Here is a 25,759-nt window from a genome sequence, read left to right as displayed (position 1 = left end):
GATGGTGACGGGGGTGGGGTGGTGAAGGAGAGGGGGTGGGGGTGTGAAGGTGGGGGGGGTAAAGGAGGTGGTGTGTTTATAGGTTGGTATGGGTCAGTGGTTGCTGTTAGCCCACACTGCAGCCTCTACCTCCACCTACCTCCGTCTAAACTCCCACAACTGTTTCAGCATTGTACTGATGATAGTCCAAGTTCTGGAATAAATCTATTGCTGATGCCAAACTGGCCTTTCGGCGGGCGAAAGGGGAGGAATGTCCCAAAATCATGCCGACTATTCTGGACTTGGCAGCCAGTGTTTGTGCAGCATCTTTCAACTCATTGTAAGACAGCTCGAATCAAGGCCCCATGTACAGCTTAAAAAAACAGCAGGTGTTTAACCTCCACAGGGGCAGCACGGCATCTCAGTGGTTCGCACTGTTGCCTCCAGGGACCCGGGTTCGATTCCAGACGGTGTCAAGTTTGCACATGATCTGCTGTTTCCTCTGAGTGCTTACACAGTCCAAACATGTGCAGGTTAGGTGGGTTGGCCATGCTAAATTGCCCTGTAGTGTCCACGATTGTACAACCTTAGTTCAGGTAAATGCAGAGTTATGGGAATAGGGTGGGATAGTTTTTGAGGGGTCAGTGCAGACTCAGCAGGCCAAATGGAATTCTGTCATTGAGATGTTCCTCAACTGAATCTGCAAAGGGCAGTGACACACAGCCACCTGCTCCATAAGTGAATGGTGAGGTGAGGTTGAGCAGCCTTGGCCCATGTTCTGCAGAATGGAGAAGAAAATGAGACGTAATCTTACTGAAATGTGCAACATTCTTACAGGTCTCAACAGGGTATATGTGGGAAGGATACTTCCCCAGGCTATAAGCAGGGAACACAATCTCAGCATAAGGGGCAGACATTTAGAACTGAGATCAGGAGGGATTTCTTCATTCAGAAGGTGATGAAGTTTTGAATTCGATTGAAGGGTAGAGCAGATTCAAGGGTCTGAATGACCTACTCCTGCATCTGTTTCCTCTGCTGCTATAAGTGGACGATGAAAGTTGATTCCTCATGCGATAATGACCATGGGTTCAAAGCTGTGGAACATCTAGGCCATTCCGCCCTAGATTGTAGTAATCTTGGGTTTGGAAGATGCTGTCTAAGGATATCTCCAGTGCAACATTTGGATGGTGCGTAAGTACATCAACAGAGGGACTTCCTTTACCTAAACATGCAAATTAGGAGCCAGAGTAGTCCACTTCGCCCTTCAAGCCTGCTGCAGGATTTGATGAGATTATGGCTGATCTGATTGTGGCCTTAACCATCCCCATACCCTTGACTTTCTAGTCAGTCTGAAGTGTTGGAACAGGCACGGGCTTCTGAATGGCCTACTCCTAGTTCTTTTGTCCTTCTGTAGATGATGCAGTTGATGTAGTGAATCTGGACATTCAAAAGATTTAATTGAAGTTTTAGATAATAAACTGATTAATCGAGACTAACTTGACATTAATACTCCTCAACATTGTGTTAATCAAGAATTGAACTACATCTACTGTTCCCCACCCCAGGAGGGAAGAGAGTTCCAATTATTCACAACTGTCCGAGTGGAATAAAAAACTCCTCATCTTTCTCCCACTCCCGTTCCTAGGATGGCTCCTTGAGCTCCAACTATTTATGTCTACATGAGTGACTTGGATGTGGGGTTAGAAAGTAATGCAGCCAAATTTGTAGATGACACAAAAATAGGTGGGAAAGTAAATGAAGAAATATGCAGATTGATACTTTGGTGAATGGGCCAAAATATGGCAGTTGGAGTTTAACATGGATATGTGTGAGGTTATTCATTTTGATCAGGAGAAAGTGAGGACTGCAGATGCTGGACAGTCAAGAGTCATAACGTGTGGCACTGGAAAAGCACAGCAGGTCAGGCAGCATCTGAGGAGTAGGAGAATCAATTTAAGCCCTTCATCAGGAATGTGGGTGGGGGAGTTAGAGCTAAATAGGAGGGGTGGGGCTGGGGGAAGGTAGCTGGGAAGGCGTTAGAGATGGGGACAATAGATGAGATTACATTCCCTACAGTGTGGAAACAGGCCCTTTGGCCCAACCAGTCCACACCGATCCTCCGAAGAGCAACACACCCAGACCCAGGCTGAGACAAGTTGTGGGGAGGAGGGATGAGGAAACTGGTGAAATCGATGTTGATGCCATGTGGTTGCAGGGTCCCAAGGTGAAAGATGAGGCATTCTTCCTCTCAGCGTCGGGTGGCTTGGATTTGGCAGTGGAGGAGATCCAGGACTTGTATGTCCTTGGCGGAGTGGGAGGGGGAGTTGAAGTAGTCAGCCATAGGATGGTGGAGTTGTTTGGTGCATTAGAAAAGTGGAAAGGCAACTTATTACTTAAATGGAGATAAACTTCAGAGTGCTTTGGTACAAAGGGTTCTGGATGTCCTCATGTATGAATTGCAGAAAACTAGCATGCAGGTACAGCGGGTAACAAGGGAGGCAAATGGAGCTTTGACATTTATTGCTGAAGGAACAGAGTATAAAAGCAGAAAAGTGTTGCTGCAACTGTACAAGGCATTTCTGAGACTGCATCTGGAGTGTTGCGTACAGCTTTGGTTCCATTACTAGATGAGGGATGTAATTGTATTTGGTGACAGCAGGGAGGAGGTTGACTAGATTTATTCTAGAGATGAGAGGTCTATCTTATGAAGAAAGATTGAGCAGTATTGGCTAATACTTGAGTTTAGATGAATGAGAGGAGATCTAATTGAGATATATAAGATGCTAAAGTAGATCTAAAAAGTAGACAATAGAAGGGATGCTTCCTTGAGGAACAATCTAGAATGAGAAGTCAGGGTTTTAAAATAAGGGGCAGTAGATCAAAGTTTGGGAGAAGATTTGTAGCTCGGGTGCTCGTTGTTGTGGTTCTGTTCGCCGAGCTGAGAATTTGTCTTGCAAATGTTTCGTCCCCTGTCTAGGTGACATCCTCAGTGCTTGGGAGCCTCCTGTGAAGCGCTTCTGTGATGTTTCCTCCGGCATTTATAGTGGTTTGTCTCTGCCGCTTCCGGTTGTCAGTTCCAGCTGTCCGCTGCAGTGGCCGGTATATTGGGTCCAGGTCGATGTGTTTGTTGATAGAGTCTGTGGATGAGTGCCATGCCTCTCGGAATTCCCTGGCTGTTCTCTGTTTGGCTTGCCCTATAATGGTAGTGTTGTCCCAGTCGAATTCATGTTGCTTGTCATCTGCGTGTGTGGCTACTAAGGATAGCTGGTCGTGTCGTTTCGTGGCTAGTTGGTGTTCATGGATACGGATCGTTAGCTGTCTTCCTGTTTGTCCTATGTAGTGTTTTGTGCAGTCCTTGCATGGGATTTTGTACACATGGCATCAACATCGATTTCACCGGATTTTGTACACTACATTGGTTTTGCTCATGTTGGGTATCGGGTCCTTCGTTCAGGTGAGTTGTTGTCTGAGAGTGGCTGTTAGTTTGTGTGCTGTTATGAGTCCTAGTGGTCGCAGTAGTCTGGCTGTCAGTTTGGAGATGCTCCTGATGTATGCAACCCAAAGGACTAGCCATACTAGCTCGGCGAACAGAACCACAACAAGGGGCAGTAGATTTAAAAGAGATAAGAAATTGCTTCTCTGAAAGGGTTGTGAATCTGTGGAATTCACTCCTCCAGAATGTGGTGAATACTGGGATATTGAATAATTTTGAGGAGGAGATAGCTGGTGTTTTATTTAGTCACGAGTTGAAGAGTTATGAAGAGCAGGCAGGCAAGTAGAGTTGAGGCTGGGATCAGCCATGATCAGAGATATCATCCTGTGGTGGAGTAGGCTTGAGGGGCTGAGTTCTCTACTCCTTCTCCTGGTTCTTATGTTAAATGAAATAAGGACCTGTGGCTAATCTGGTATCACATTAGCCATGCTTGTGAATTATTTATGGGTGAGATAGTGCTGAGATAATTTTATCAGCGACCATACCTATGTTGTAGCTGTTGGGTTTGTTTGACAACTTGAAGCAATGGATGACAGTTCATCCCAAATTTCTAAAACTGAGATTTTGAACTTCCATCCTTTTTCCAGTGAATAAACAGTTTCATGATCTGAATTTGTGCATTATGTTGAGGATATGCTGCAAGATTGAATACATTTGTTTCACTGCTATTTGACAGGTTGATTTGTCTTTACAGTGGATCATGGATGTCCTACAGCTCTGTGTGATTGTGATGAGCGTGTACTTAACTACATTGAAATCTTCCAATGGTCAGAAGCAAAACTTGGACCCAAGTCTAGAAATCTGTATCCTTTACTGCACAGATTTGGTTTCATTGAAAACCAAATCTAAAATCCTACGATCTCCTTTCAAATGTTTAGCCTGACATGGCAAAAAGAACCCTGCTTTGAGAGGGTTGGTGGAACTGAATTTGTTTGTTGGGATTGCCTTTTCAGTGCATTCATTGGACTGTGAACAAAATCTTACAGAACAATCTCTAAACTGTGGCACTGCATACTTTCCTCAACAATACTATTGTTTAGATAGAAAACTATTTGAAACAAAACGCAAGGACCAGATGCATGCTTTGAAGAACATGATTGAATTAAATGACATTAATCAGCAGTACAAGATTATAGATATCATGTTGAAAGGATTGTTCAAGGTAAGCATAAAGGTTTGAATAGGGTACAGGGCCCTCTGTCCACCCACAAGCTGTGTTCATTACTCACCAGCTTCATTGCTCACCCTGACCATTGTTGGCCTGACCACTGGCTGAGCCAAACTGTTTGCAAACCTGCTGTCCTGTTTGACCACAAGATAAGCTTCTGACCATATATCTGCTCCATCACCAAGACTTCCTATTCTCACTCTGTAATGTTGAAAATTTCTGGCCTGTCCCTGCTTTGGAAGCCTTTAACCATGTCTTTGTCACTTCTAAACTTGACTGTTCTTATACTTTCCTGACTGAACTCCTTTTTTAATAAACTTAAGCTCCTTCAAAACTCTGCTACCTGTGTCCAAATTTCCACTATTGTTTGTCTATTTTTATGCTAACTATTTCAGCAATACCGCAATATTTAAAATATTCATTTTTACTTTCAAATTTCGCCCTTACTCGCATTTTCCTTCCAGATCTCTGCACCCTTCCAACTCTGCCCTTGTAATCACTGTACCATTTACAGCCTTATTTTCAACATGACCCATAGCTCTGGAGTTAGCTCCTGAAATCTTTCCTTTGAAGATGATCCTTAAAATCTACTTGTCCTAGTAAATTCCAATGATTTTGTATTCCTCTAAGGCCAGAATATGTTGTCCTTCCCAAATCCCTTGAACTGAGTGGTTTGTTAGGGCATTTCAGAGGGTGGTTAATAGATACTCATGTTGAGGTGGATGTGAAGTCACTTATAGGCCAGACTGGGTAAGGTGGGCAGATTTCCTTCCTCATAGTATATTAGAGAACAAGATAGGTTTTCAACAACACCTTGGTGTCTTGATCACCATTACTGAGAGTTAAGTTTTATAATCCAGATTTATTATTAGATTAGATTACTTACAGTGTGGAAACAGGCCCTTTGGCCCAACAAGTCCACACCGACCCTCCAAAGAGCAACCCACCCAGACCCATTCCCCTATATTTACCCCTTCACCTAACACTACGGACAATTTAGCATGGCCAATTCACCTCACCTGCACATTTTTGGACTGTGGGAGGAAACCGGAGCACCCGGAGGAAACCCACGCAGACACAGGGAGAATGTGGAAACTCCACACAGACAGTTGCCTGAGGCGGGAATTGAACCCGGGTCTCTGGCACTGTGAGGCAGCAGTGCAAATCACGTGCCACTGTGCGGCCAAATTAATTTAAATTTAATTGAATTTAAATTCTATCCACTCTAGTAGGAATCCATGTTCCCAGATCATTAGTGTCTATGACATTATCATTACACCTCCATTTCCCCCTTTCGTTGAATCAAATTTTGTTTGATAACATTCTGCTGTCGAATCTTCGGAATCTACATTAAAGTTGCTATACAAGTTATTATCAATTGAGCAGGTACAAACTGATCTAACCCTTGAAAATCAAACATTTTTTAAATAATCCATTGATAATATCACATTTTTCAACTGTGTTTGGTTCAATGAAATTCAAACTTACTGTTCAAATACTGTGACAATTTGGCGAGGTACAGATTGTAAATGCTGCGTCAGATTAGTTATCAGCTTCCCTGCTTTATTTAGTGTAGCTCTTCATTCTCCTTCCTGTGCTCTGTATTTACTTGAACAACCCTTGACCCCGCTTAACTTAGTTGTCCAAAATCCAAGAAGATTTGAAATCCAGTAAGGATTTTATTTCCAAGAGTGCCAAGTTTTACACACCCTTCCTGTAGTTGTGAAACTTGGTGGAGACTGTTCTAGAATGTAAGTCCAAGTTTCTTGTCAAATTTAGAAGCTGAATTATTACCAACCTGTTCTGAGTTATGAGCCCACATTACTTCAGGATCAGCTGCATATCTTTATGCAGGTCCCTCACAGTGACAGACCCAATAGCCTCTTTAAGCCAGTTTCTTAGCACTCAATACCAGAAAAGAGAATCCAGCAATATCAGAAACTAAACAGTTTGATTTTAGAGCTGAATCTGTGCTTTTTCCAGAATGCATTAGAAAATATGAAATTTAAAGTGAAACTGTTTGATTTTCATTCATTGTAGGTACTAGAAGACTCCAAGACAATACTGACTGGTGCTGATGTGCAAGCAGATGGCCCACTGCCTCATGACGAGAAACTCAAAGATGGTGACTATAGGATGAAAATTTTTCTTCATTTTATATACATTTATTTTGTCCCTTGTTCTGCTTGGCTCTCAGTAAGGACTTAGTGGTAGCCGTCTCATTTTTGAGTCAGTGGGTTATGGGTTCAAATCCAGCCCACAGCCTTCGGTATGTATTCTAAGCTGACACTTCCAACACAAGTTGTTGCACTGACAGGGATCCCATCTTTCAAACCAAAGCACTGTCTGTCCTCTTGATTTAGTGTGGACTATTTCACTTGGAGCAGAACAGACTAAAACCAGATTTAGTCAAAGATTTCAAAATTTGAATTTTGTGAGAGGGAATGGAAGAATAAAATTGCTTCCCTTTGGGAGGTCAGTGACGAGAGGAGTGTAATACAGGATTTCCTAAGTTAGTGCAAAAAAAGATTAGGTTGGCGTATATGTTTATTTGGAGAAGCCCTTCCTTTTCATTCACTCTATTCCATGCTGCTAATGTGGTAAACATCCACCTAATTCTAAGGGGAGAAGTAGAAGCTCATCTATTTTCCTTAGAGAAGATCTCATACTCCATCAGTGGCAGTTACATTTTCCTCACTAAAGCCAGCCCTCCGCTCTGGTGGAAAATGATTCTTGATTTATTTCAGTCACCCTGTTCAGACACACTTCAGGGTGAATAGCATATGAACCCAGGCCTTCTGGCCCAGAGGTAGGACATTACCATTCCACCAAAAGACCCTCCAATTTTGTGTCTTTTTAAAAGCCAGCCTGTTTGCCGGTGTTGTGAGATCTTCTGGGCCAGCGATAAAGACACTACCATTGTGGTACAACAGGTCCCAAAAACCTTTATATATTCCACCTGTTCAGATATTTTGAGACACACCTCACAATAAAAGAAACAGATAAGTGAATAGTTTTAAGTATCGTATTGCTGTAAATCTACAATAGTGAGTAGAGTGGGTTCTTTATTGATTGTCTGTTTTATTGAGCTATGTCTCTGAAATCGTAAGTATTAAGTTAGCCTGGAGCAGTATATTATAGAGGGATAAGACAGTGCTATTTTCTGGGTCTGTACATTGGAAGAAGCAAAAATGGCCCTTAGTAGAGTAATATACTCTTCTTGTTGGATGTAGGAGTTTAGGGAGAGTTTACGTGTTATTGAGCATTATATTGCAACAAATGCCATTGGTTGTGAATCCTATCAGATTCAAGTGGATCGGTTCTGGGGACCGTTAGAGGCAATGAGGAATTTACAAGAGTAAGAAGGTGTGATGGATGGCAGTTATAGGAAGGGAGGAAAGCTGCAGATACTGTCAGGTAGATGGGTTAACTCCAGGACAGGTAAGAGAGGTAGGCAGGTGGTGCAGGAATCTTCTGGGGCTATCCCCATTTTAAACAAGTATGCTGTTCTGGAAAATGTAGGGAGTGATGGACTCTCCGGGAAATATAGCCGAACTGCCAAGTTTCTGGTAACAAGACGGGCTCTAAGGTAATGAGGGGTACATCGGGTTCCAAGCGGTTGATTGTGTTAGGGGATTGTCTAGTCAGAGACACAAACAAACGTTTCTGTCGCCAGCAGCGAAAAATCAGAATGCTGTGTTTGCCTCCCAGGTGCCACGATCAAGGATATCTCAGAGAGGGTGCAGAATGTTCTGAAAGGGGAGAGGGACCAGCAGGAGGTCATTGTACACATTGGAACCAACGACATAGGAAAGGAAGAGATTCTGAAGGGAGAATGCAAGAAATTAGGTAGGAATTTAAAAAGGAGGTCCTTGAGGGTAGTAATACCTGATTACTTCTGGTGCTATGAGCTAGTGAGGATAGGAAAAGGAGGATAGAGCAGATGAATGCGTGGCTGAGGAATGGGTGCTTTGGAGAAGGATTCACATTTTTGGATCATTGGAATCTCTTCTGGCCAGAAATATACTGGACAAGAAGGGTCAATTGCACCTTAATTGGAAGGGGACTAATATACTGGCAGGGAAATTTGCTAGAGTTGCTTGGTAGGATTTAAACTAGTAAGGTGGGTGGGGGATCCCATGAGATAGCGAGGAAAGAGATCAGTCTGAGACTGGTACAGTTGAGAAAAGAAGTGAGTCAGTCAGGGCAGGCAGGGTCAAAGCAGAGAACAAGGTAGGACTGATAAATTAAACTGCATTTATTTCAGTGCAAGAGGCCTAATATGGAAGGCAGATGAACTCAGGGCATGGCTAGGAACATGGGACTGGGATATTATAGCAATTACAGACATGTGGCTCAGGGATGGACAGGACTAGCAGCTTAATGTTTCAGGATACAAATACTACAGGGAAGGACAGAAAGGGAGACAAGAGAGGAGAGGGAGTGGCATTTTTGATTAAGGATAGCTTTACAGCTGTACTTGGGGAGGATATTCCCGGAAATATATCCAGAGAAGTTATTTGGGTGGAACTGAGAAATAAGAAAGAGATGATCACCTAATTGTGATTGTATTATAGACCCCCCCCAATAGCAAGAAGTTGAGAAACAAACTTGTAAGGAGATTTCAGTTATCTGTAAGAATAATAGGGTGGTTATGGTAGGGAATTTTAACTTTTCAAACATAGACTGGGACTGCCATAGTGTCAAGGGTTCAGATGGAGAGGAATTTGTTAAGTATGTACAAGAAAATTTTCTGATTCAGTATGTGGAAGTACCTAGTAGAGAAGGTGCAAAGCTTGACCTACTCTTGGGAAACAAGACAGGGCAGGTGACTGAGGTGTCAGTGGGGGAGCACTTTGTGGCTAGCGACCATAATTCTATTAGTTTTAAAATAATCATTGAAAAGGATAGGCCAGATCTAAAAGTTGAAGTTCTAAATTTGAGGAAGGCTAATTTTGACAGTATTAGGCAAGAACTTTCAAAAGCTGATTGGGGGAAGATGTTTGTCGGACGGCTGGAAAATGGGAAGCCTCCAGAAATGAGATAATGGGAGTCCAGGGACAGTATATTCCTATTCGGGTGAAAGAAAAGGCTGGTAGGTATAAGGAATGCTGGATGACTAAACAAATTGAGGATTTTGTTTAAAAAAAAGGAACATATGTCAGATATAGACAGGATAGATTAAGTGAATCCTGAGAAAGGTATAAAGGCAGTAGGAGTATACTGAGGAGAGAAATCAGATGGGCAAAAAGAGGACATGAGATAGCTTTGGCAAATAGAATTAAGGAGAATCCAAAGGGTTTTTACAAATACATTAAGGACAAAAGGGTAACTAGAGAGAGAGTATGGCCCCCTCAAAGACCAGCAAGGCAGCCTTTGTGTGGAGTCGCAGGAGATGGGGGAGATACTAAATGAGTATTTTGCATCAGTGTTTACTGTGGAAAAGGACATGGAAGATATAGAATGTAGGGAAATAGATGGTGACATCTTGAAAAATGTCCATTTAACAGATGAGGAAGTGATGGATGTCTCGAAACACATAAAGATAGATAAATCCCCAGGACCTGATCAGGTATACCCTAGAACTGTATGGGAAGCTAGGGAAGTGATTGCTGGGCCTCTTGCTGATATATTTATATCATCGATAGTCACAGGTGAGGTGCCGGAAGTCTTGAGGTTGGTTAACATAGTGCCACTATTTAAGAATGGTGGTAAGGACAAGCCAGGGAACTATAGACCAGTGAGCTTGACTTCGGTGGTGGGCAAGTTGTTGGAGTGAGTCCTGAGGGATAGGATGTACATGTATTTGGAAAGGCAAGGACTGATTAGGGATAGTCAACATGGCTTTGTGCGTGGGAAATCATGCCTCACGAACTTGAGTTTTTTGAAGAAGTAACAAAGAGGATTGATGAGGGCAGAGCAGTGAACATGATCTATATGGACTTCAGTAAGGCATTCAACAAGGTTCCCCATGGTAGACTGGTTAGCAAGGTTAGATCTCACGGAATACAGGGAGAACTAGCCATTTGGATACAGAACTGGCTCAAAGGTAGAAGACAGAGGGTGGTAGTGGAGGGTTGTTTTTCAGACTGTAGGCCTGTGACCAGTGGAGTGCCACAAGGCTCGGTGCTGGGACCACTACTTTTTGTCATTTACATAAATGATTTGGATGTGAACATAGGAGGTATGGTTAGTAAGTTTGCAGATGACTCAAAAACTGGAGGTATAGTGTTACCTCAGACTACAATGGGATTTTGATCAGATGGGCCAATGGGATGAGGAGTGGCAGATGAAGTTTAATTTAGATAAATGCAAGATGTTGCATTGTGGGAAAGCAAATCTTAGCAGGACATATACACTTAATGGGAAGGTCCGAGGGAGTGTTGCTGAATAAGGAGACCTTGGAGTGCAGGTTCATAGCTCCTTGAAAGTGGAGTCGCAGGTAGATTGAATAGTGAAGGCATTTAGTATGTTTTCCTTTATTGGTCAGAGTATTGAGTACAGGAGGTGGGAGGACATGTTGCAGCTGTATAAGACATTGGTTAGGCCACTTTTGGAATATTGCGTGCAATTCTGGTCTCCTTCCTATTGGAAGGATGTTGTGAAACTTGAAAGGGTTCAGAAAAGATTTACTAGGATATTGCCAGGGTTGGAGGATCTGAGCTATAGGGAGAAGTTGAATAGGCTGGGGCTGTTTTCCCTGGACCGCGGACGCTAAGGGGTGACCTTATAGAGATTTACAAAATCATGAAGGGAATGGATAGGGTAAATATAAAAGGTCTTTTACCTGGGGTGAGGGAGTCCAGAACTAAAGGGCATATGTTTAGGGTGAGAGGGGAAAGATATAAAAGAGACCTAAGGGGCAACTTTTTCACACAAAGGTTGGTGCGTGTATGGAATGACCTGCCAGAGGAAGTGATGGAGGCTGGTACAGTTGCTACATTTAAAAGGCATCTGGATGGGTATATGAATAGGAAGGGTTTGGAGGGATCTGGGCCTGGTGCTGGCAGGTGGAACTAGATTAGGTTGGGATATCTGGTCGACTTGGACGAGTTTGACCGAAGGGTCTGTTTCCATACTGTACATCTCTATGATTCTATAAGTAAAGCAGTCTGGGAAGAGTACCCGGCAGTCAGTTCTTGTTGAAAAGAACCAACGAGATATAATAGCGAGTTTTGAGAAGATTTGTAGTTCAGGTTGCGGTTCTGGATGTAGGTTTGCTCGCTGAGCTGGAAAGTTCGTTTTCAGATGTTTCGCCACCATACTAGGTAACATCTTCAGTTAGCCTCCCAATGGAGCACTGGTGCTATAGCTCGTTTTCTATTTATATGTTTGCATTTCCTTGGGTTGGTGATGTCATTTCCTATGGTGACATCATTTACTATGGTGATGTCATTTTGTATTCCTTTTCTCAGGGGGTGGTAAATGGGATGCAAGTCAATGTGTTTGTTGATAGCATTCCATTTGGAATGCCATGCTTCTAGGAATTCTCGTGCATGTCTGTGTTTGACTTGTCCCAGGATGGATGTGTTGTCCCAGTCAAAATAGTGTCCTTCCTCATCCTTATGTAAGGATACTAGTGAGAGTGGGTCCTGTCATTTTGTGGCTAGTTGACATTCATGTATCCTGGTGGCTGGTTTTCTGCCTGTTTGTCCAATGTAGTGTTTATTACAGTTCTTGCAAGGTATTTTGTAAATGACATTAATTTTGCATGTTGTCTGCGTAGGGTCTTTCAAGTTCATTAGCTGCTGTTTTAGTATCTTGGTGGGTTTGTGGGCTACCATGATGCCAAGGGGTCTGAGTAGTCTGGCAGTCATTTCTGAGATGTCTTTGATGTAGGGGAGAGTGGCTAGTGTTTCTGGACGTGTTTTGTCTGCTTCTTTGGGTTTGTTGCTAAGAAATCAGCAGACTGTGTTCATTGGGTACTTGTTCTATTTGAAAACACTGTATAGGTGATTTTCCTCAGCTCTGTGTAGTTCGTCTGTGCTGCAGTGTGTGGTGGCTCATTGAAATAATGTTCTACTGCAGCTTTGTTTGTGGATGTTGGGATGATTGCTTTTGTAGTTCAATATTTGGTCCGTATGTGTTGTTTTCCTGTAGACGCTGGTTTGAAGTTCCCCATTGGCTGTTCGTTCTACTGTGACATCTAGGAATGACAGATATCATAGTAAGTCTGTAAGTTCAGTTGCTGGTATTTGTAAATTGCTATCAGTTACATAAATGGATTATTAAAGCACACAATTACTTGTAAGTCAGGAGTGATATAGTAAAGTAATAGAAGTAAGCTAAAGTGGGCTAGGGGACAGAGAATAAAGTTAATACAAGCGAAATAGGTTTAAGACTAGGGCAAGACATGGCAAGGGAGCTCAGTCCCTGAAGAAGGGCTCATGCCCGAAACGTCGATTCTCCTGCTCCTTGGATGCTGCCTGACCTGCTGCGTTTTTCCAGCAACACATTTTGAGCTCAGTCCAATGTATTGTACAGCCTGAGGTATGTGGAAAATTTTAGATGCTCCAGGCAGACTGGATGACCATTTGCTGGAAACACAGCAGTGCATCCGTTTGGCTAATAGTTACTTGGATATCTCATTTGTAGAAGAGGACGCACCACAACATAAGGAAGAGCAATCAGTGAGCGAATGGGTGACCATGATTTCAAAGAAAGGAAGCAGGCATGTAGTCAGGAAAGCACCAGAGTGCATCACCTGCAAGAAGAGATTTTCTGCGTTGGAAAATTATGACAGTAACGGTTCCTCTGAAAAATGCAGTCAGAACTCAGCTGCACAAGGGGAGAGCACAAAGAGAGGGAGAACAGTAGTGGTACAAGATTCAATAGTGAGGGTTATAAACAAGTGTTTTTCGTGCTGTCACAGAGATGTACAGCACGGAAACAGACCCTTCAGTCCAACCTGTCCATGCCAACCAGATATCCTAAACTAATCTAGTCCCATTTGCCAGTACTTGACCTAGGTGAAGGGCTTTTGCCCAAAATGTCAATTTTACTGCTCCTCGGATGCTGTCTGAACTGCTGTGCTCTTCCAGCACCACTAATCCAGAATCTGGTTTCCAGCATCTCAGTCATTGTTGATACCTATATCCCTCTAAACCCTTCCTAATCATTTACCCATCCAGATGCCTTTTAAGTGTTGTAATTGTACCATCCTCCACCACTTCTGTGGCAGCTCATTCCATACACTGCATGAAAAAGTTGCTTCTTTGGTCCCTTGTTTTTACTCCTCTCACCCTAAACCTATGCTCTCTAGTTCTGGACTCCCCTACCCCAGGGAAAAGACCTTGTCTATTTACCCTATCCATGCCCTTCATGATTTTATAAACTTCTGGGTGTCATGCCTCAGCCTCAGAATGGTGTACAAAATGGAACAACTATTTGCATACAGCAAGATGCCCCAAACACCAAAGATAGATCATCAAATAATCTGTTTCATTGATATTGAATGCAGGACAAATCTTGGCCAGCATACGAGGCAGATTTCCTCTGCTCTTCTTGAATATAGTGCAATGGGATCTTTTATTTCAATATCCCATCATGTTAACACTTTCAGAAAGAATGGAAAAGTATAAAAATCGAGTATAACATAAGAATTAGGATCATGGGTCTAATGATTCTTCCGCTGGAATATTCTGTCCTTTTGATATATCTGTTTCTGAGACAGATGTGTTTTTTTTTGAATTGTAACAATGAGTTTTCTGCCCATAATATGCCAATCCTGCCTTATATTTCAGCTTATTCCCATATTGTCGAAAATACAGCCTTCTTTGGAGATGTGACTCTGCGTTTCCCCAAGATTGTCCACCATTACTTTGATCGCAATTCAAACTGGAACCACTTAATCCGGTGGGGAATCAGCTTTTGTAATCAAACGGGAGTCTTCGATGGAGGGCCACACACACAGCTTCTTAACTTGGTGAGAGAGATAAGGGTTAGACTACTTTTTCATCTCTGAAGTAAAGAGCTATTGATCTAGGAATAAAACTTAACGTGTCATGTCAAGATTCAATGTCAAGAAGTCTGTGAAATGGTTTCACAGTCTTCTTCCGCCAGTCTGAGGAAGAAGCAATACCCTCACCTCCTCAGGACAGCAATGCAGGAGGCAGATATCCAAGACGCGATGAGCTGAAGGACTTATTCTGTGTTATAGACCTCTGTGACTCTAACGCACTGGCCTAACTGCTGCTTTGTGAAGTGATGTGTGACGCTGGTCTACACCAAAGACACGGACAATTCTGCTAAGCTATACCATGCAGAATTAAAGCTCCACATGAGCCTCCTGTCACTCTCATTCATCATATCCTTTCCATTTGTCTCTGTTTCTCATATGTTGATCTAAATGCATCAGTAAAATTAATCCGAACCTCCCATATGATAGTGAGCTCTCTATTCTAACTAATCTGGGTAAAGAAAGTTCGACTGAAATCCCTACTCAATGTATTTGAAAACAACTCAAATTTATTATTGAAACTCAGCAAGTTTGGCAGCATCTGTGGAGAGAGGAAGTTAACATTCTGAGTCCAATGACTTTTCATTTGAAAGAGTCATATCAAATTTGGATATGTTTATGATTCTCTGTGTCCTCCAATAAAATCCCTTTTTTTAATCTTACTAACTTCTACCTGCTCATTTCAGCCATCTCTTCTGGAGAAACGTGCCTTAGCCTGTCAGATTTGAAAATGATCATCTTTCAGATCCAGCCTCCTGAATCTTTTGTTGTACCACCTTCTATGCTTGTAAAATGTGACCAGTAAGTTAATGCACAAGTTTAATGCAAGTTCTTTGCATCTCAATTCCGATACCTAAAAATGATGTCCAGTGCTTTGTTTGCTTTATTTTTATGTCCTTCTGTCATGCTTCAACTACTTTTAGAACATTCTGTATCTGTCTGTGAGGAGTCGAGAGAGGGAGAGAGAGAGAAAGAAGGGGGAAAATGAAATCAAAGTATTAGTTTTGTAAAATTTCAGTTGTTTCGTAGTAGTAATGTCAACCTAGCATTGACACTGCATTTAAAAAATCAACTCTGTGTCCAGCCAGCTTATACTAAGTTCACATTGACAGAATACATGAACAAACTTTATGCTTTTTATAATTTTCTGATTAAAAGACCCACTGTTTATTCTAGTTTTTAAAAATTGATTTGTGGGATGTTGGTGCCTCCAGGTGGCCAGCATTTATTGCCTGGCCCTTGTTGTCCTTGAGAAGGTGCTTCATGAACAGCTACAGTCCACCTGCTGTGGGTTTAACCCACAACGCTGTTAGGGAAGGAATTCCAGGATTTTGACTTAGCGACAATGAAGAGAACAGCAAGGTATTTCTAAGTCAGGATGGTGAGTGACTTGGAGGAGAATTTGTAGGTGATGGTGCCCATGTACCTGCTGTCCTTCTGAATGGAAGCGGTCCTGGGTTTGGAAGGTGCTGTCTGAGGATATTTTGATTTTCTACAGTGTTTTTTTGGAGATAGTTTATGCAAGCATTTTCGCTGGACATCAATGGAGAACCTTATAGTCTCAATATTACGTATCTCTGTGAATTTGAATACTTCAAAAAGTATTTAATTGCATCATGCCCTGTGCTTGCTGAATCTGTATCGGCTCCTGATCTGGCAGAGGGAGATTTTATTTAAATTTAAAAGTGTCAATCTGATTTACATACCTGTCCAAGGACTCACTGCTCCCTTTCTCTTTAATCTCCTCAGGTCCCATAGCTATCTGAGATATCTGAGCTTCTCCAATTTACTACCTGTTGTGCATCTTCAATTTTCATCACTCTACATCAAAAACCTTAAACCTTTGGAATTCCTGAAATAAAATTGTCTGTCTTTCTTTAAAATACAAAAGTTTTTGTTATCCATCCTTATGCAACTCATTGTTGAATTTTGTTTGATAATATTCCTATATAGCAACTTACAATCATTTATCACACTAAAGGTACTATATAAATGCAATGTATTCTTACCAAACTTTCACCCTGAAGTAAAGCCAAACTTTATGTTGCGTTTGATAAGACATCCTTATTTTTAAAGAGACATATATTAATATATCTTTTATTCATCAAGTGCATCACGCAGTCCATTCCATGCAGTATCATGCAATTGATAGCAATGGTGAGTCGTATACAAAAATACAGTCAGAGAAAGATCACATGGTCCAGCAAGTCTGACCTAGACTCAATCCATTTTTCATAATGACTGCGCACCCTTTTCTCCATCTGCAGCCATATATTTTCCAGGCGAAGCAAGAAAGTGACACCAAAAACATTTTTTTTTCAAACTAAAACTCATGCCTCAGATTCCCTCAGGTACTTGAAACCATCTCAGGAAATTATATATTTGACCATACTTACATGAACTGGTAATGTCTGTCCTTGCTTCATTTCAAGACATGCAGAGAATCAGCACATCTTGACGTTAAATGTTATCTAACCAAGGATCAATAGAAGGATGCAGTGGTGCCCTTTCTGTGGCTCTGTTAATATAACCAAATTACGTGATGACTCGTGCTTTTCTGTATTGGTGGTAGACCCTAAGTGATCTGTGCACCTCGATGCTTTTCCCTGTATGTCGATTTCTGTTTATTCCCAATAAATGTTAAGTATATTCTGTGTTAGTCATCGTAGCATGCTTCACACTGCATTTTCTAGGTTAAATACCATTTCCACTGTTGAAAAATTGTTGTAAAAACAAACTCTTCACTTCATAGATGATGAGTTAACCTTTCAAGTCCAATAATCTGCAATCCATATTGGACTCAGTGTTATCTCTGTGTTTCTCTCCACAGATGCCACCAGATCTTCTAAGTTTCTCCAACACTTTCTGTTTTTATAACTGTATTGAATTGTTGTTGTTTAACAAATCAGATAATACAAAACTCAGTACTCAGAATCCACTAAGGTGTATATTTTTAAAAGTGCACTGCTACTTCCCAACTCAAAGATGCCTGTTAACTTAAATCCTATATAGCTACATCAAATCTTCCCTCAATCCCCTTTGAATGAAGAAGAACAGCACCAGTTTTCTTTCAACACTTGTGTGACTTGGGCCTTGCTGGGTGGGGCTGCATTTTTCCCATCCCTAGTTGCTCTTAAAAAGGTAATGGTGAGCTGCCTTCTTGAACAGCTATAGTCCATGTGCTGTAGGTAGACCCATTATGCCATAATAGGAAGGACCTCCAAGATTTTGACCAAGCAGCAGTGAATTTTTTTGCTAAAATCCCCCATCCCTGGAACCATTCTTCTGCAACCCTTTTGACATTCTTCCCAAAGTGTGATGAGAGCTGGACGCAATACTTTAGTTCTGACCTAACCAGGACTGTGTAAAGGTTCAGTATTCAGCATCCTGTTTTAGTAGTCAGGTCCTCTAATTATGATACCCAGGATCCCATATGCTGTGCTAATCACTCTCTGAATATGACCTGACATCTTCAAAAATGGATGAATGTGCGTCCTGGGTCCCTCTGTTCCTTCAGACTGTGCCACTAAGTGTGAATTACCTCTCCCCATCCTTTCACCAAAATGCATCATCTCTCACACACATTAAATTCTGTGAGCCTTGTCTGCCCATTCTGCTAGCCTACTGTCTCCTGTTCCAACCAGTTATCATCCTCACTATTTGTCATTCCATCATCTTTGGGAGCAAATTTTAAAACTTGACTTGAATATTGGAATACAGAGTAACTTATAGAGAACGTGGACCCACCATCAACCCTTGGCGACTGCCAATGTTTACCATTCTTTAGTCTGAAAAATAACCATTTGGCATAACTGATTGTTTTCCTTCCATAAACCAAACTGACACTCACCGTACCATTCCATGTGTCAGGTTTGATGTGGTACTTCATCAAAGGTTTTATTAAAATCCATAAAGACAACATCCATTATATTCCTTCATTCACTTCTGTTACTTTGTCAAAAAAGAGGATTAGTGAAGCCTTTTGTACATTCATGCTGGATGTCCTTTATTAACTGAAACCTTTCCCACATGCCCATTGATTACTGTTTCTGTGAACTCATTCACCATTGATGTTATACTAACTGCCCTTATAATTACTAGGTCAGATCTTCCACACTTTCTTGAATAGAAGTTAAAATATTTTCTTTTTATTCGCATTTCAGTATCAGCAGCATTGCTTGCCTACTGTTTGTTGATTCGCGAAATGATAACTGATTGCGATAAGTGGATTAGAGGGAATGATGTGTTCGAATGTCAGGTAGAGACTTCATAGAAGGTTGGAGAACATCTGGATTAGAGACTTGGACCCAGAAGTCTATCAGTTATTTCACTGTCACTGGGTCAAAGTCCTGAAAATGTATTTTTAACAGCATTGTTGGGGTATCTATACCATATGGGCTGCAGCGGTTCAAGAAGGCAGCTCACCATCACCTTCCCAAGGTTATTAAGGTTGTGCAGCTAATGCGGGCCCAGCCAAAAATGCCCATATTCTTGAACAATCTTTTGAAAAAAGAGAGATACAGGCTATTTGATGGAAGTCTGAGGTTGAATATTTCTGACTCTATCCTCCTGATGAAAGAAATATCGACTCTTTCAGATGCTAATTGCTGCCTATTTCGAATAATTTGCATCACAGGCAGGTTAGAACCTCTAGGCCTTGGAATCTTATTGATTTTGTGATGTTCAATGTTTAGTATGCAGAGATAAAAGTGCTGAATTTGTATGATATCTATGTTTCCTTTTTCAATACAGATGTCACAGGAACTTGGGATCAGTGAAAAATCTCCAGACTATAAAAACCCATTTAAAAATGAAAATGAAGATGTAAGTAAATACCCTCCCAATTTAAAGAAAACCTTTCATTTTGTCGGTTGGTAAAACAGAATTTAAGTATTACTGAAAGAAGACACATTTGTCAGTAGTGGAGGATGATGTGGGTCTGGAATTCAGGGAAGAGGACAGTGATAAACTGGAACAAATTAGCATTGAGAAGAATGGGGAGTTGGCAGACTTGGAACTGGATAAATCTCCAGGCCCAGATAAGATGCATCCCGAATTCCTGTGGGAGGCAAGGGAGGAGATTTCAGTGGCTCTGACATGAATTTTAAAATCATCTTTGGCCACAGGAGAGGTGCCAGAGGACTGAAGGTCAGCTAATATGATACTGCTATTCAAGAAGAGTGGAACAAAACTACAGTCGGTCTAAAATCTGTGTAGGGAATCTATTGGAAAAATTTCTGAGGGACAGAATTAATCTCCACATGGCGAGGCATGAATTAATTAAGGATGGGGAGGTAGTGCATATCTAATAAATTTGATTGAATTTTTTGAGTCAGTGAATAGTTGTGACATTGAGGATAGTACAATTAATGTCATCTACTTAGGCTTAAGTAATACTTTTTACATAGAGGACTAATGAAGAAGCTAAGAGCAATGTAATTTGGCAAATTGGATCTAAAATTGGCTTAGTGGCAGGAAGCAGAGGATGGTCGTTGAAGGTTGTTTTTATGACTGGAAGCCCATGTTCAGTGGCATACCATAGGGCTCGGTGCTAAGTTCCTTGCTGTTTATAGTGTACATTAATAATCTCATCAATATAGGAGTAAGATTACCAAGTTTCCAGTTGACGCAGTAATTGGTGGTGTGGTAAGTAGCAAAGAGGAAAGATATAGGTTACAGGACAATGTAGATGGGCTGGTCAAATGGCTGAACTTTGGCAAATAGAGTTTAATCCTGAAAAGTGTGAGTTAATGCATTTTGAGAGGACTAAAGCTGCAAGGGAGTACATGATGAATGGCAAAATCATGGAAATGGTAGTGCGGACGATCAAAGAGAGCAAGGTGTGCATATCCATAGATCCTTGAAGGCTGCAGGACAAGTAGACAAGGCGGTTTAGAAGGCATTTGGATACTTACCTGATAGAGAAAAGACAGACTGGGGTTATTTTACTTCGTGTAGAAAAGCCTGAGGGAGAACCTGATGAAATGTACAAAGTTCTGAGAGGCATAGACATAGTAAGTAGGGAGAAAGCTTTCCCCTTAGTAGAGGGATCAATAACAAGGGCCACAGTTTTTAGGTAAGGAGCTGGAGGTTTAGCGAGAATTTGAGAACTTTTTTGTACACCTGGAGAATTGTGCATATCTGGAACTCACTGCCTGAAAGGGTGGTTATTGTTGGAACTCTCAAGATATTAAAGAACTAACTAGATGAACACTTGAAATGCCAAAGCTTACAAGGCTGTGGGTCAAGTGCTGGAAAATAGGATTAGCATAGATAAATGTTTGACCAGTGTGGACATAATGTACTGTAGGGCCTCTTTCCGTGCCGAGAAACCTCTATGACTCTGTGACATACAGGGAGTCTGTACTTGGGTTTCTGATACTATCGAGGAGAAAGTGAGGTCTGCAGATGCTGGAGATCAGAGCTGAAGATGTGTTACTGGAAAAGCGCAGCAGGTTAGGCAGCATCCAGGGAACAGGAGAATCGACGTTTCGGGCATAAGCGTCGATTCTCCTGTTCCCTGGATGCTGCCTGACCTGCTGCGCTTTTCCAGCAACACATCTCCATTTCTGATACTATCACCATATAATGTATATAAGCAATGATTGCCCAATTATGCGCTATAGAACATAACAGCGCAGTACAGGTCCTTCAGCCTCGATATTGCATCGCCCTGTGAAACCAATCTGAAGCCCATCTAACCTACACTATTCCATCCTCGTCTGTATGCCTATCTAACGACCATTTAAATGTCCATACGGTTGGCAACTGTTGCAGGCAGTGCATTCCACACCTCTACTACTCTGAGTAAAGAAACTACCTCTGTCCTATATCTATCACCCCTCAATTTGAAGCTATGCCTCCTTGTGCTAGCCATCACCATCCAAGGAAAAAGGCTCTCACTGTCCACCCATCTCACCCTCTGATTATCTTATATGACTCAATTAAGTCACCTTTCAACCTTCTTCTCTCTAACGAAAACAGCCTCAAGTCCCTCAACCTTTCCTCTTAAGATGTTCCCTCCATACCAGGCAACATCCCAGTAAATCTCCTCTGAACTCTTTCCAAAGCTCCTTCCTTATTCTTGCAAACAGAACTGTACACAATATTCTAAGTGCGGCTGCACCAGAGTTTTGTACAGCTGCAACATGACCTCATGGTTCCAAAACTCGATCCCTTTACTAATAAAAGCTAACACACCATATGCCTTCTTAATAGTCTTAACAACCTGGGTGGCAACTTTGAGGGATCTATGTACATCGACACGGAGATCTCTCAGCTACATTACCAAGAATCTTAACATTTGCCCAGTACTCTGCATTCCTGTTACTCCTTCCAAAATGAATCACCTCACACTTTTCTGCATTAAACTCCATTTGCCAAGCTCTGCAGCTTACCTATTTCCCTCTGTAAACTACAACATCCTTCAGCACTACGCACAACTGTAGTGACCTTAATGTCGTCTGCAAATTTACTAACCTACCCTTCTATGCCCTTATCCTGGTCATTTATAAAAATGACAAACAGCATGGAACCAAACAGATCATTGCGGTACACCATTAGTAACTGAACTCCAGGATGAACATTACTCATCCACCACCACCCTCTATCTTCTTTCACCTAGCCAATTCCTGATGCAAACTGTTAAATCGCCCTCAATCCCATGCCTCTGTATTTTGGCAAAACATTTAGCTTTCATGTTTTAAACTGTTAGAAAACCTAAAATCATTTAAAAGTTTTTTTTTAAAGAGTTCTTTGTTCTACTGTAGTGTTAGTCTTGATTCGGTTGGTATCACTCTCATCTCAAAGTAAAAGTTGTGGATTTAGGCCCCAGTCTACAGATCAAAAGTCACTGAGTGTTCAGAAGAAACATTCTGCACGGAAGGAAACTATTTGGCCGTGCAAGGTCTCTGCAAGAGTAACTCAATCCCACCTCCTATCATTTTCCTGTTAGCCTTGGAAATCTTTCCTTTTAAGGACCTTATCTGAATCTGTTTTGAAAATCAAGGCCGAGCCTGCTCCACCACACTGTCAGACAATGAATTCCCAATTTGAACAAAAACGATGCCACAGAGGCCGGAATCCCATCACCAAGTTGCCCTTTATTTACATGTGCATTGTACTTGAAACTGGTCCGACTTCCTCAGAGTCAGAGTGAACAGAACCTGTGACACACCTGTTTATATCTGTCAGCCAGGACTCCCCAATTGAATCAGGTTAACAGCTCAATCAGGGAACTCATATTGTATGAGGTCCATCTGGCTGACATCGTCACAGTCATTACACAGCCCACTCGCTGAGTAAAACCTTTTAACCTCACATTGCCTTTAGTTTTTGCCCCAACTTCTCCAGCCTTTCTTTGTATCTGCAGTCCCTCATTCCTGGTTCCATTCTCCTAAATATATTCTTGAACCTCTCTAAATCATTCACACCCTTCTCAAGTAATGCCTAGAATTAGACACAATATTCTGGTTGTGGTGAAACATGTTCTGTGAAGGTTCATCAGTAATTCCCTATTTTTATACTCTATATGGCTCAGTTTATAAATGCCAGATATTGTACACTGTTGCCTGATGTGAGTAAAGAAATAATCCACACTGACATTCCAATGCAGCACTGAGGGAGTCTAAGACTGTACTTCTACTTCAGATGAGACATTAAGCTAAAACCAAATCTGCTGTCTCACAATACATAAACAAGCCAATGGCATTATTTTGACAAAGAACAAAGGAGTTATCCCTGATGTCCTGATCAATATTTATTCCTTAATCAACATCACTGAGATTGTCTGGTCATTGTGGAATTGCTATTTGTGCGATATTTCTGTATAAACATGACGGCCATGTTTCCTATATTAGAACAGTGACAACAATGAGACACTTATTGGTTTTAAATCTGTTCTTAAATTTTAATTGGACATTAAAAGATCACATGATGCTATTAAGGGAAAGCATGGATGCTGCTGGAGTCCTGGCCAACACAATTGGAAGGATATGATAGGAGAGGGTGCAGAGGAGATTCACCAGGATGTCTCAAATATGAAGAGAGACTGGATAGCTGCGTTTAGAGACTGGATAGAGGAAGCTGAGGGGGTAGCTGACTGAGGTACAAAACAAATATGAGAGGTCTAGATAGAGTAGACTGTGAGAATCTTTTCCCTATGGCAGAGGTGTCAAGGACTAGAGGGCATAAATTTAAGATGAGTAGAAAGTGGTTTAGAAGATATCTGAGAGAGAATTTTTTTTCACCCAGACAGTGGCAGAAATATTGAGCAGAGACCTATCCTCTCACGACATTTAAGAAGCATCTGGGTGAATACTTAAAATGCCAGTGCATAGTAGGCTAGAGACCAAGTACAGGTAAATGGGATTAGTATAGTTTCTTGCTTGTTGGTCGGCATAGATCTGGAGGGCCAAAGGGCCTGTTTCTATGCTGAGAGACTCTGTAACATTCTTCCTTCAATCAAAAATAAAGCTGGTTAATACTGGAAAGCATCATTGCTGACTTCAGGGTCTCAAATTGGTGAGAATGTGGAATTTACTACTACAAAAGTTGTTGAGGTGAATACTAGAGCTGCACAGGGATATGACAGAGAAAGGAATAAAAGGATATATCAAACGTATAAATTAGGATCAGGAATAGGCCATTTGGCTTCACCCTGCTTTGTCATTCAAGGCTGATATGATTTTGGCCTCCAATCCACATTTCTATCGACCTCCTGATACCCTTTGACTTCATATTAATCAAGAATCCAACTACTTTTGCCTTAAGAAAAGGTTCAATGATCTGGAAAATAAATGAAGAGATGAAGGAAGTTCCAAAGACACTCAATCCTGAGGGAAAAAATTCTTTCTTCTGTCTTAAGTGCAAGACCCTTTTGTTTTAAACTTTATCGCCTTGTTCTGGACCTTCTATAAAAGGATCAATTGATAGGGTGAGACATATTAACTGGATTAGCAGAAAGCTTGAGGGGATATAATTTAGGCTATCTGGGCTGAATGGCCTATCTCTCTGTTGTGATTTGTATGACAGCCAGTGAAAATTGGTGTCGAGGCCTTCCCTGTCTTACATGGAATGTTCAATTCCTCAGGTATATGGAATATAACCAGGGATCACTTTTGTGCATGAGTATTTATCTATGTCCATTATGTTGACAGTGTACATGTACATGTAAGTGGCGCATTCAGAAATCATGAAAAGGAATGACAAAGTTAGTTTCTAGAAGGATAGAATTGAAAAGCAGGAGAGTGATGTTAAACTTGTAAACTCTGGTTAAGCCACACTTCGACTGTCTAGGAACAAATTTTATCCCCCATTGATCTTGAATGTTTCTGTGCTCTTTGTACAGCCCAAGCAGAAAGCCCTCCTTCTCCCTGCTCTGTTTTCATCCCCCTTGCTGTACCCTTCATTCTTTTACATATACCTTGAGAATAGCAGCATGGGTTTGATGTTCAAGTTTGGAATGGAACTTGAATATTTGAATGTAGCTCTGAACTTCTAAGCTGGTATAATTCCTCCCACTGTTTAGTAGCCATTGTTGATCCACTGTAATTTCTATTTGACAGTTTCTCCACAACAATGATGCTTTTCACAAAGCTTTGAAAGACGAGGAGAAAAGACGACGAAAAGAAGACAAGAGGAAGGAGCTTCGAAAAGGACCCAGGATTACAAAGACACGATCCGAGTTGTGACCTTGAGAAGACTGTCTGTCAGTGGGACCATTTTTGCTGTTGGATGGAGCTGTTTGAACCCTTTCACTGGCACAAATACCTATGTACATTTTGAATGAAATCCCCTCAGGATGGCAGTAACCTGTTCAGGTTTGCTCTCACTAGAGCTGCTTTCTTTCCTTTAAAAGGGAAGTACCATAAAGACAACAATTGTTTTGGTTTATGCAATTAAAACAGATGGCATCTGTGACTTTAATCCCTGAAACGCTGGTATGAATCTCAGAATGTGATGTAACGTGCTTTGATTGTTCCATCATCATCAAACAGCAATTATAGGGAACAGCATGGCCGTCATATTATAAGTTGGACTTTTCCATTTTCACAATAAAATGCAAGGTCTGAATACAAGTTTTTTTTCCCTAACAACTGGTTTAGACTCCTGCAAACATCTGCAATACATAAACAATTATACCTCTTGCTTGAGATTTCAG

General features: G+C 41.4%; 1 protein-coding gene across 2 annotated transcripts in view; it reads left to right on the top strand.

Annotated features, from left to right (window-relative positions):
* The window catches only part of LOC122542316 (coiled-coil domain-containing protein 134-like), a 26,685-nt gene extending 1,009 nt beyond the window's left edge, over positions 1–25,676 (top strand). For both annotated transcript variants that reach the window (XM_043679954.1, XM_043679953.1), the window contains exons 2-7: positions 4,167–4,275; positions 4,513–4,634; positions 6,681–6,765; positions 14,384–14,565; positions 19,351–19,422; positions 25,164–25,676. In XM_043679954.1, the coding sequence (XP_043535889.1) occupies positions 4,173–4,275; positions 4,513–4,634; positions 6,681–6,765; positions 14,384–14,565; positions 19,351–19,422; positions 25,164–25,289 (690 nt within the window). In that variant the 5' untranslated portion in view covers positions 4,167–4,172 and the 3' untranslated portion in view covers positions 25,290–25,676. The remainder of the gene's footprint in view (positions 1–4,166; positions 4,276–4,512; positions 4,635–6,680; positions 6,766–14,383; positions 14,566–19,350; positions 19,423–25,163) is intronic.
* Positions 25,677–25,759: the final 83 nt, after the last annotated feature.

Source organism: Chiloscyllium plagiosum, chromosome 39 (assembly GCF_004010195.1).
Source record: "Chiloscyllium plagiosum isolate BGI_BamShark_2017 chromosome 39, ASM401019v2, whole genome shotgun sequence".
Taxonomy (NCBI): Eukaryota; Metazoa; Chordata; class Chondrichthyes; order Orectolobiformes; family Hemiscylliidae; genus Chiloscyllium; species Chiloscyllium plagiosum.
This window is presented reverse-complemented; position numbering and strand designations above follow the sequence as displayed.